This window comes from Nicotiana tomentosiformis, chromosome 1, assembly GCF_000390325.3.
Source record: "Nicotiana tomentosiformis chromosome 1, ASM39032v3, whole genome shotgun sequence".
Lineage (NCBI taxonomy): Eukaryota > Viridiplantae > Streptophyta > Magnoliopsida > Solanales > Solanaceae > Nicotiana > Nicotiana tomentosiformis.
In genome coordinates, this window is record NC_090812.1 from 8115070 (window position 1) to 8128476 (window position 13407).

The window sequence follows — 13407 nt, forward strand, 5'->3', positions numbered from 1 at the left end:
CTGCAGCAGCGGTAAAACTCCGATAATGTCTCTCTGGGTGCCCATGCACGCCAGGCACATCTGCCTATACATGTAACCTAGAACAGTTGTACCCCACCTGTAACCAGGTAAATCATCTAGCCGTTCCAGATGATGTAGAAATCTCAAGCTGACTAGGTTTCCTGATATGTTCGGGAACAGTACACCACCAAATATCAGCAGCAACAACAATCTCGTATGTCGGTCGATATCCTTCGACGGTGAATCATCTGTAATCTCTGCATCCATCACTGCCAAATGTTGTTGGACGAGCGTCAGCTGCAATCAACTGGCCCACTCAATGCAATCGGCTACGCTGGCTGGAAACCGGTGAGCCGCTACAACATATGCAGGCAATGCACTCCCCTATAGTCTCTAAGAGCAAGTGGGTAAGCTACAGGTAATCCATCGACAAGCAGCCCGAAAAGAACCTACACATCCTCAAGCGTGATGGTAGCCTCGTCGATGGGTAAATGAAACGTGTGCGTCTCCAGTCGCCACTGCTCTATCAAGTCGTGATCAACGCCTAGTCGAACTACAACTGGTTGATCTCTATGATCCTGTAGAAACCTGTATCTTGAAGGCGTCTAACTATACGGGGATGGAGTGGGTGGTCCCTAATGAACTCCCACATATCGTCTATACGTATGGGGTGGAATGTCTGGGCCAGACACTGCCCATCCCAGATGTATAAAGACCTATGGTTGCCCTATAGCAACAATAGCTCTCGAGATCCAGGTCCGGGATGCACAGGGGGAACCTCCATGAGGATGTCTGTAAATTGAACAATATTAATTAAAGTATTTTTCTTTTTGATTGCTTAACATCTTTAAACATATTGCAATATCTTTTATATTAATATCTAATCGATATTTTTAATATATTATTACTTAGGTTGATATATTTTCTATATTATTATTTTATATGTTAGTTTATTACATTATTTTACATGTTAGTTTATTATTTTATATGTTTGTTTATTACTTTATATGTTAGTTTATTATTTTATATGTAGTTTATTATTTTATATGTTTGTTTCTTACTCAGCTATTTTTGGGTATAATAGAATTAAATAATTAATATTTATAACTATACATAATATAATTAATAAGTATTCATATAAAAATACTTAGTTTGACAAATATTGTTATTTTCTTACATTTGTTGGCTAAAATTCGAGAGAGTTTGTGTTTGAACTATCATCTTTTTTTCAGATATTTTTGAGGTTAACAGATAATTAAATAATTAATTTCAATACCTACAAAGATAATTTAGTAATTATTCATATATCATATACTTATGTTGATAAATTTTCTATATTAGTATTTCATATGTTAGTTTCCAACATTTTTTCACCAAAGTAACACTACTCAAAATGGCCATGAACAAAGTCAACTACCATTAGCTAAAATTTATTATCAGTTTTACTACGCTAAAGGGCACTACATTACAATTACGGGCACAACATAACACAAAAGGGCACTAAACAATAATAAAGTCCCATATTAATATACGTACAACAATAAAATCCAAATAACATTAATTATTCATAAAATAATAATATATCTATTTTACTAATTTTTAAGCACATAAATAATCTAATCCGGATAAAAAATAATAAATTAATTAAATCACAAAACAATCACGAAAAAATATAGATCACAGTAAAAAAATAATTAATAAATATTTTTTTATAACAACTAATAACATTAATTATTCATAAAATAATAATTTATCTATTTTACTAATTTTTTAGCACATAAATAAACTAATCCGAATAAAAAATAACAAATTAATTAAATCACAAAATAATCACGAAAAAACATAGATCATAGTAAAAAATAACTAATACACATTTTTTATACATGAGTTTTACCAAAAAGTAAGGCGGAATATCTCGATTTAAAAGTTTTTGAAAGGTGAAGATTTGATGATTTGGGAGCCGAAATGAGCAATTCACTACGCGATAACCACTTAGATCCGGTGTTAGCTTGCTACAATAAGGAGAAGATACACTTTTTGTGAGACGCGTGGGCTCCAATGGAGTTTTTTTGCTTTAAAAATAGGGGGGCTGGAATGGGGGGGAGGGTTTTGGTTTTCTGGTCGGGTAAGATGGAGGCCCACTTTTTTAAGTAAGTATAGCGCATATATAGGATGCACTATACTATAGCGCGTCCTATATGTGCGCTATACCTCCCGCCCTTTTTGAGTTCAAATATAGCGCAGTTATTCACCGCGCTATATCTTAACGGACAAACGTGTCGTTAAGGTATAGCGCGGTGAATAACCGCGCTATATATAAAATGTTACACATTTTTTTTTTACCTATTTATATTTTTTGAGTCCAAAAGAACCACACTGTACAAAAAAAGTAAATTATAACTTTTTACCGGATTCTGTACAACTAAAAAGTGTAGACAAGTTGCATATAAATTGTAGCTTTTGAATGAATTTATATATATTTTGTAAAAAAATTTAGTCACTTCCTGTAAATAGAAAAACTTAACTAAACCCGTTAATAAGTTTAAAAAGTAGTATATATACACACAAAAAAATCCCTTTGCGAAAATACAGGTCCTAGCAGTGCCATGTAACTCAATAATCATTAGTTATTTTACGCTTCTAACATATACTAATAGCATGTTTGGCCAAGCTTCTAAAATCAGCTTATTTTGAGGTATTTTTCTCAAAAGTACTTTTCAAAAAAGTGTTTCTGGTGATAAGTAGTTTGTGTTTGGCTAATTAATTTGAAAAGTACTTTTGAGTAGTAATTAGTGTTTGACCAAGCTTATAAAAACTGCTTCTATGTGTATTTTTCTAAAAAGTGCTTATCAGAAAAGTGTTTTTGGAGAGAAGCTATTTTTTTCTGCTTCTCAAAAATTACTTCTGCTTCTCAAAAGCATTTTTTTTCCTTGTAAAAGCTTGGCTAAACACCTCAATTTTTAGAAAAAAACACTTTTGGCCAAAAAATACACTTTTAGCCCAAAAAAAAGGTTGACCAAACAGGCTATAAGCTGGACAAAATAATTAATTTAGCGAAGAAAGGAGCACCGCTCCAGCATTTTTTTTATGAAACTCTCGGAGGAAGATAAGATGAACAACAACAAAAACAACAACAACAACAACAACAACAACAATACCCAATGTAATCATATAAGTGGGATCTGAAAAAAGTAATGTCGTAGTGTGCATGCAACAAACATTACTCCTGCGTTGTATAGGTACAGAGGCTAAGATGAAAAAGACAGGACAAATATGTTGGAAAAGCTAAGACGATATCGCTTCCACTACACTGTTAATCACAACCTTAAATGTCTTATTGAAAGATTATCCATGTCATTTCCCCAGGAATTCTCCTCTATCAACTCATAAACCAAAACAACAGAACTTTCTTGGCTCTTCATTTGTATCCAGGATAAAACCCTTTCGTCGACGGTATTATTTTAATATAACGTAAATATAATGAAACAGACAATGAATATCCTCCCCATTTTCTTGACGGGTATTTGTCTGGACACCAAATAGGCTCTGAATACTAACAAGTAATAATGACAAGCCTATTCCCTCATTCATATTGCTTATAGGGTTTTTGGTCTTTCATCAATTTGACCATCATCCAATACGTCAGTACCCAAATTAACCAAATTTGTCTTTCAACGAATTACTCTTTATCTATATGCTTAGTTCTTTGAAACTCAAACATGATCATTTAATAGTTGTTTTTATCCTGCCTTATTAAAATTCCTTCTTTATATCTATATCTTAAAGCATTAAGGTCAAATATCACTTTAAAAAATGGTAACCATCAAAATCAAATAAGCCACCGAGGGAGTACTACAAATGTAAATGCAATTACAGAGTGCAGGTACCAAAATTCAAGGATTGTACCTTCATACCTCACATCTATTTATCATTATATTTTGTTTTTTTATCGCCATTATATCAAATTGGAATAACCTTCACTACCATCATGCAACATTACATCTGGAAATGGTCGAAAACCTTCATGTACCCTAACCTAGCCTCCAGATGAGTGCCTCTGGTGGAAAATGGTAGCATTCAGCACTGAAGCACCAAGAGAAAAAGGATAAAAGATAACAAAGAACTACATGAGGAACAAATGCAATTCTCTACCTAGAAAAGAAACAAGCTTACAGATGCTCTTGTATTTCATGATGAAATTTTGAAGACGAATTTCACTTGACAGATTGGCCATAGTTGCTTCTTGACCAATGAATCAAGTTTGTCATATCTAGAACTCCTGTTTTACCTGGGCTCTAACATGATGAATTGTACTTCACAGCCAGGTAAGATCTGATAGTGGCAGAAAAATGTAATATCTTCACAATATCACAACGGACTTAACTGTCTGTCAAGTCTTGTGGAGTTTGAAACCAAATACCCTCGGAACATAATTCTGTGTTGATTTTTGTGGCTTGAGGTGTCCATAAGTCATCAAAAAGAGGTGTGGAAACGTTGTTCCAAAGTAAGCTCCATCGATATCTTTGGCCATTAAAGAAATCATAATAGAGGATAGAAATGCTCTATACATGGCAAAGTAACGGCAACTATTCAAGATTAATGAGCAAGCTACCATAGAAAAGCGTGCAATCAAGTTCCCATGCAATTTAAAATTTAAGAACAAGCATAACCACAAGAACAGAAACTTAGGAACAAAAATAAACCCAGCTCAACACTAAGAATAATTGTGAATAGCATCAGAGAAGTCAAAATAAATGCATAAATGACTAGAGAGGGAAAGTATCAATAAAGAGGAACTTCAAAAAGTGATAGCAACAAAAGGATACTGCCTTGGTACTTCGATCGGGGGTAATAGATATCCTCACATTTGGGACAGTATATTTTTACTGTACTTGATCTTGGAATATCTGACTGACCAACTGGAAGGCAAGGCTGTCCACAGCAATAAACTCGTGGACATCTCCCAAAGTCGTAGTTCTTGTACTTCTCTAACTGAAAAACGGTTTTCACAGAATTTACATCATGGAAAAGTGAATAAAAATGAAAGCAAACAACACAGAAGCACAGAAACAGCCAAGCATAAGAGATTACCATTGCAGCCATTCCCTTGCTAGTCAAAATGTACCGCACATGGATCAAACCATACAACATCTCTGCCGCCGACTCAACCAATTCATTCTGCTCCTCAGTGAACATATCACCTAGTCAACACAGGAAACGGTTACAAAGTTGCGATTCTCCAAACATGAAAAAGACAAGAAGCTCCATGTTGAGAGCATACTATATATTCAGTGTCATAACTCATAAGATAGACGATATGTACTTAGGAAAGCAAAGCGGTACTTATTTCCAAAGCGGAAAAACAAGAATATTGTGAAAGCAGGGGGAAAGAAGCTGTGAATTTGAGTTTATAGCCTAAAGCAGATGTCAAGTCTTTTCTAGAAAGCTTGTGAAATCACATAAAAGAGATAATCCAGGGGTATCACATGATCAATTTTTCCAAAGCGCTAAATTTGTTGGAAATCACAATTACACAAAACAACTACATCCCCCCCCCCCCCCCCCCACACACACACACACAAAAATCCCCCAAAAAGAAAGAAAGAAAGAGGACATCCAATGAGGGGGACTTAAACCAGCTGAGTAATCTATCATACTGTATTATAAGCGGGAAGCCCTAAAGTTGATTTACTAAAATATCCTTCAAAAGTTAAACGACTAATTTACCCTCTATCTAAAAGTAAAATTACCTCCCATTAAATGATTAATTTGAGCTACTTAATGTTAGCTTACTACTTAAATGGAAGAGCTTTTCATCTTCTGATAACTACTCCCAACCTTTTGATATGTTAAGTATGTCGCGTAGCCTTTACACGTAATGTGTGAATTTTATCTTACTCTTTATTAGTAATAAATTGTAGCCTTTTCCGCTTACCTTCTCTTATTAATTCCCATTGATCAATTCTTTTTCTCATTCCTTTTCAGAAATTTCACTGCAGTTCTTAGAGTCTCTTCAAATTGTTAAAGCCCCTTTAAATCATTTCTCACATAGATCCAATTTTTTTGGTTCTTTAGCTTCCGAGTTTCTCCCATTCCGGATTGACAAGAGGTACTGTTTTCAGTTCAGCAAGTTAGTTTCTTTTTCAATTAGTTCAAGATTCAATTTTATGTGATTTTTTTTGGAGAAAGATGTTGGAAGAATTCATCACCAGTAGTTTAGTATATATAATATGTTTGTCTCTTCCTCTTCTTTCTTTCTGCTTTTGCTTTAATTCCATCTGTTGGATTTTTGGTTTTATGCTTTTTGTTTGTTACGTATTTTTCGTATTTGGGATTTTGCGTATTTTTTGACTTACTAGGATGAATGAATTGAACATCGCTTTGTGAATTTTTGCAAATTGGTTCTTAGATATGTATATTGGTAATAACCATTTTTCTTTTACTCTTATTATTATTTCGATTTTGTCTTTGGGTTTGGTAGGAGTGAAATGTTAAGGGGTGGAGGTGGGATTGAACCATCTGAAAGCAAAGTTGGCAAAACGTATATTGTAGAAATATTATTAGTATTTGACATGTTCAAGCTTTAGACTAATAAAAAAATATCTAATTATTGTAACTTCTAATCAATTGATTGTCATGGCGTTTCCTTTTGATAAAATTAAGGTCAACCAACGATAACCAACAGTTTTTTCTTAAGAGCAGAAAAGCCCCTTAGTGTAAAAGTTAAATTATTAAAAGTCCTTGATATTATAAATTTTCAGGAATTACACTTTATCCGCATTAATATTTTCGACTGGAAGAAGCTAAAAAATATTATTCCAATCTGCCATAACTGTGATGTTTCTCATATTAAACATCTTCTTAGATTGTGCAAGCTTGCAACGTTAAAGCTTGACTTTTCATGTTGTTTCCTTGTAGAAGTATAAAGGTCATAAAATGATTAAAATAACGTTACGAACAATATGAATACAAGTTAGTACGTTACACTATTTTGTCTCAACTTCTAAATCAAATAAAGGCAAGGATAATTCATTTATTGAGTTGGGAGTGGGGCAGTGCAAGAAAGTAACAATCATACCCGATATTAGACAATTGTACTTTTTCCTTTAATTTTGGTTTTACAACTCAAAAATACTTTTCAATAATATCTACGCAATTTTATAATGTAGTCATTCGAATAGACATGTTCATCAATTTCGACTTGCACTTTTCCACTTCAAATTTTTCACCATTACACTATAATATGATTTTTATAGTTTGCACTATTTGACACAAGACGCACGTGTCCGGAAACTAGTATTAGAAAAAAATTTGAATATGATAAAAAAAAAATCAAAAAGGAGTAGAATCTGAGACATAAAATTCTCAGAGTTCCCAAATGGAAATCAACAGAGGCAATGCATGAGTAATTCGCAGTCTGGAATTTTCATATCTTGCTTTCTCTATGTATTTCTTTACTGTCCCTAACAAGTTCCTAAAGAAAACACAGAATAAATAAATGGAGGCATGCTCAAATTTCCCTGTTCTCTAGGTATTTTTTCCTTTTTTGGTCAAGTATATGTGATTTGGGGGTTAATGCATAGTTGATTGTTGATTGATTGACAAATATATATTAATTATGTCCATACAAACTAAACCACCAGTTTGAACTTTGAACCTTCAAGACTCTGATCTATTGTCTACTTTTTCCAATACTACGTTTCTACTTTCCTAGTCCTCATCACTAACATATCATTCTTCCTTTAACATTTCTATAGCAATTAATACATCACTTTGTGAGCCACCATTTATAGCTAACATTTCATTTCAGATCCGGTATAGCAGGAAAGTAAAATTTTGGCAAGATGCACGGCTGGGTCACTCCCCTTTAAGAGACCAGCTTCCAACCCTCTTTAGACTCGCAGAAAATCCTGAAGCTTCTATCTTGGAGACTCGAACTACAGAACAGAGCAAGGTCGGAACATCATTCTCAAGAAAGAATCAATAATTGGGAAATGGACAGCTTTTGTGCACTGCTTCTTCAGCTGAGCATCTTTCCACCTCCTCAACCTAAACCTGATTCACTAATCAGGAGAGGTCACTTCAAATGGATATTCTCGGTAAAATTGGGCTAACATACCCAGCAGCTCAATTACTCCCAATACTAATTGGCAATTGCAGTGCATCTGGAAAAATAAAGCCCCTCCTAAGGTAGAGTGCTTCATTTGGCAGGTGGCCAAAGAAGCAAACTTAACACATGAGAACCTTCAAAGGAGAGGTCTTCGTATATGTAGCAAGTGTGCCCTCAGTGAGGGGCAAAACTAAGATACAAACCACCTTTTCCTTCACTGCAGCTTTACCACCAAGATCGGGAGATTCTTATTCAACATTTTGGGGGTCAACAGGACTATGCCTAAGTCAAATAGGGATTTCTACTAAGCCAGTATAGAGAAGACGTTCGAAAACAAGAGGTGATGGTACTTGCTACCTCCCACCAACACAAGTACCGAGTAACTCTGCCAATCAAAACTTAGATGGAAAGTATTCACCTAATGTCTTAGCCTCTACTAAGATTTGAACTTTGGTCTCCCACGGTTTCCATCTCACTTCATTGACCGTTATGCCACACCCTTGGATGTAAGAAACCATTCAGTATCTTCTCCCAGAATTGGTAAATGCACACCCCAATACCAAAACAAACTTGAGCCGACGACTATGTACATATTCACTTAACATGAAAATCAACATGATGTAGATTGTTGAAAGAAATATGAGTTCCACATGCCAAAAGAAAACAAAATTAGCAATCATGTAGTTTCATCTTCCTTTTTATCCACAGAAGATCAGCTACCACATCATTCGGGTGAAAAAACATGATCATAAAGAAGCTTCCTTATAATTCGTGGTAATGTAGGAAGTACTCTAAACAAGCAAACATACTTACCATGAGAGGATTCAACATCAAGGATAAGGTCAAGTGCATAGTCATAATACGGCACTTGACTGCTCAATCCACAGAGATTAAAATCATCTTGAATATATTCGTCATCAACTTCACAAAAGAACTCATTTCCACGCAGGTTACAAAACCAAGAAATCCATGATGTATCTTCCCCATCAGAACCACTAACATCAGACTCTTCACTGTCTGTTTCAGATTCATCTGCAAACGACACAATATTGGACACACCCATACTTAGCTTGAAATGCAAAAGAGACAAAAATGAAATATCTTAGGTCTACCTAGTATGCCATCACTACAATAATATTAAGAATTTCATATAGAAAAACTAGTTTACAGCTTGTCACAAGCCAATATCATGAATCATTTATCAAAAACAAAAGAAAAAAATATGATGATCCAACAGAAATTGTACTTGAATGCTGATCTCAAAGGAGTAGTAGAATTTCAGAAACAAACTGAGTCCAAAGGTTTTTGCAACCCAATATATTAACGACCTCTACTACCAGCTGTAACTCTACTACATTCTCTCTGTTGTAAATGCAATAAAACATTAGGATGCAACTATGTGTAACAATGCTACATGTACTCATGGAAGATGGAACCTAGTAAGCAAGTCCGAGCTTCTGATTGGATACCACAAAAACACCCTATATATATCCATCTTTCTTTTTATTTGATAAAGTAAGGCCCTATATATATCCATCTAAGAAGAAAAGGATTCTGAAGAGCCGTAAAACAGCTTTTGAATTTACTTTAACAATTAACAAAACTGTGTTTTATGCTTACCAGTGTTCTCCTCACCTCCCCACGCGTGGATTCAAACTCAAAATCACAAAAATATCATATTTTCACATCTCCTCAAGATGCCCGCAACTACAAGGCAAAAGACCAGAATACCACATCAAACTTAAAAGGGTTATTATCCCGGCATGAAATGCTTCCCACCAAACTACGCAGCTAGACCGCCAGAGCTAGAGTGACATACAGTGCGCACTCTTCTCCGTGCATTTCTCTAAAAAGGTTTTTTTCCACGTTTCATAAACAGGAGCAACTTTGTCGTGCCACCTCTCGCCCTCACTACAACATCAAACTTAAAGCCTAATAACTATTCTAGCTTTTCAGTAGAAAAAATCAAAAGGACAGACACTTTACAACATTCGACAAATTAAAGAATATATGTTAAAGACTTAAAGCTAAAGCAGCATCTAGCGGATCTACATTCCATTATCAGGAAGATAATGAATAATTAACCATTGTCAGCTACAATATTACCGGATTATCAGCAAATTTAACGCATTCAACTATAAAATAATTCTTGTTTTTTGTGGCGCGAACATAGAAATTGAGCAAAAAAAACATTTTCCCAACCAAAAAGGAATAAAAGCCTTACCATCTGAGCACTTGTTTTTTGTGGCGCGATGATCGGGATGGTGCTGATGCGATTTTCCGGCGGAGGTAGAGGGAACAGCCTTATCCTTGAAGGCTCTAGATGTGGAAGGTGAGGATTTCTCCAAGTGCTTATCCAACGCATCGTTAATTCGTTTCCGATCCAACGGTCCACCGACGATCTCCGACTTCGATGAACCGCCACCTCGATCCCTGTACATTTCTCTCTCTATGAATCTATCAGTTGTACATGTATATGAAGCGGAAAAACCCCTAAAATCGGAAATAAATGTAACCGGAGAGAGAGAGTGTATGTGTTGTGTGTGTTTGCAGAGAGTGAGTTGGAGAGACGGAGATAACTAGGGTTTCGTCGACATTTGAGAGAGAGAGAGATGACAGAAGAGCTCCTCTGTAATTCGCCTTTTTCTCTCTCTTCGTCTAATTTTTTCGGTTTTCTTTATTGTTGATCTTTTTCTCTTCCACTTATTTTTCTTTTTTCAATTGTAATTTTTGTTGACAGTTGAATGTTGTTACTAATATTCCTTTCCTTTTAATGGTACTTTAGAAAATAAATACTTTCCACTGATATATTACTAGAAAATTAGCATGCTTGTTACCAAAGTTTTCTCGTACTAATCGGCTTAAATTAATTAATATTCCCCATTGTATAAATTATAAAACATATTATAATATGATTCGGGTACAAGTGTAAAGCTGTAGAGATCTTTTATTTATCAACAAATCTTCTTCTAGTTATGGTTTTTCTATCTGGATCTTAAAACATAAAAGCTGTGATTATATACATGTCTCTTCAATTACCATTTTAATGTTTTCAAATTTTCACTTTTTTAATTTGCTACTGGAATTAGGAATTTCTATAGGATCTATAGTTTGATTAATTTGTTTTTTCACTAGAGCATCAAAGCAGTAGAACTTAGTTCTACATGATAAATATTAGAAGTGGCCCTTATGTTAAAGTACAGGAAAAGGAAGCGTTTTAATTGTATTTAATTAGAGGTTCAATGTGGAAAGATGTGTCATGTGTTGCTTTCAATGTGAGTAACAAACTGACTAATTATTGGGATCGAAGCAATCCCTAGTTTTCAATAATGTGTCAATCTTAAATGGACATTAAATCAAAGATAGATAAAATAAAAATATTGTTAGAAAAATACTAATAAGGGCTGTTTAATACGTGACACACACAGACATATTGGTGATTATCACTTCCTTTAGTTGTTTTTATGTAATTACACTTTTTCTTATTAAAAAGGTTAAAATCCAAAGATATTCAGAGTTTATTACTTAAATTGTTACTCAACTATCCCAAATTATATACTAAAGTCACTTTTTCTTTCGTTTGTAACAACAAAGTCACTTAATTATGCCTATAGCACTCAGAAAATCACTCAACTAGATTTTTCAAACTTTAAATTGTCAAATACTTATTTTACCCTCTAAATTATAAATATTTGTCTTCTTTTTATTTCTTTAAACTTTTTAATATTATGATTTTTATTTTTAATTTATATTATGGACTTACCTATAGAATAAATATATTTTATTTATAAAATAAAAAATAAAAAAAGTTTATGCAATGTCGGAATAATAATATAATTGAGCATAATTTTCAAGAATCTATAATGTATATTATCAAAATACTTTTATTTAAATAATTATTTTTATATTACGTGCATGGAATATGTATTTTACAACCTTTATTTTATTTCATTCTCAATTTTGTAAATAAAATTTTAAATTTTTGTTGTTAATATTAAAATTATTATTACGAACAAATTATTCTAATTAATTTTTTTACTATGCTCAATATTTTATTATTCCAGCATTATATATGCTTAAATACTTTTTATTTTTTAATTTATAAATAAAATTTATTTATTCTATAGGCAAGTCCATAATATAAATTAAAAAGGGAAAAAATAATTTAAAAAAGTTAAAATAAAAATAAAAATAAGACAAATATTTATAATGTAGATGGTAAAATAGGTATTTGGCAATCCAAAGTTTGAAAAATCTAGTTGAGTAACCTTATAGGCATAGTTAAGTGACTTTGTTGTTACAAACGATAGAAAAGTGACTTAAGTAGAGAATTTTGGATAGTTGAGTGGTCATTTAAGTAATGGACTCAAGATATCCATAACAGTGAAAAATCAGGTAGTAGTAAGGTTTGGGAATTGGGACCAGAAAAATTTAGACGTACAAGAGATGATAAAATTTCCCAGCATGGTAAATGAAAATGCGGAAAAGGGTCAGAAATGCCCTTAACGTATTAGAAATGGCTCAAAAATGCCCTCCTTTCACCTATGGGTTCAAATTTGCCCTTAATGTTATTTTCAGGCTTAAAATGCCCATCTCTTTAACGGAAAGATGGCATGGCATTGATGGGCATTTTAACATTAAGGATAAATTTGAACCCATAGGTGGAAGGAGGGCATTTTTGAGCAATTTCTAATACGTTAAAGGCATTTCTGACCCTTTTCCGTTTTAATTAAACATGTAGCATTTATTTAGTCTGAAAAAAAGTATTTTTTTTTTTTTTACTAAAAATTGAAAAAAATGAAAAATACTTATTTTCCAGTTTTTACAAAAAAAACTGTTTTAAAAAAAGCTAAAAAATATTTTCTAAAATAATAATTTTGTAAAAACTAGAAAAAAAAAACGAAAAGTAATATTTTTGTAAAAGCTGAAAAAAAATATTTCTTGTTCTTCTCCCTTCTTGTTTGTCCATATGCTTTCTGAGTTCATTTTTTTTTTATATTTTAGTTCTTCTAATGAGTTAGTACATCAAAACTGAAATATTTTCGTTTTTTCCATTTTTAATAAAAACTAAATTCACTTTTTTTCAGACTAAATAAATGCTACATGTTTAATTAAAATATTATTTTTTCAGAACTCAGAAAGTCAATCTATTCCTAAATAAATGCTACATGTTTAACTAAATAAATGCTACATTTTCCGAGACTAATGAATTTTTTTTTACTAAAAATTAAAAAAAAACAAAAATATTTCAGTTTTGATATACTGACTCATTAGAAGAACTAAAATATATAAAAAAT

At 33.0% G+C, this 13407-nt stretch overlaps 1 protein-coding gene across 1 annotated transcript; it reads right to left on the bottom strand.

Annotated features, from left to right (window-relative positions):
- Window positions 1–3884: 3884 nt before the first annotated feature.
- On the bottom strand, window positions 3885–10801 carry LOC104114294 (putative casein kinase II subunit beta-4). The gene is made up of 5 exons (XM_009624699.4): window positions 10335–10801; window positions 8924–9142; window positions 5092–5201; window positions 4827–4992; window positions 3885–4521 (listed from the first exon to the last, which is right to left on the bottom strand). Exons 1-5 carry the CDS (start codon window positions 10549–10551, stop codon window positions 4391–4393), a joined length of 843 nt encoding a protein of 280 aa, XP_009622994.1. The 5' UTR covers window positions 10552–10801; the 3' UTR covers window positions 3885–4390.
- Between the last annotated feature and the right edge of the window lie 2606 nt (window positions 10802–13407).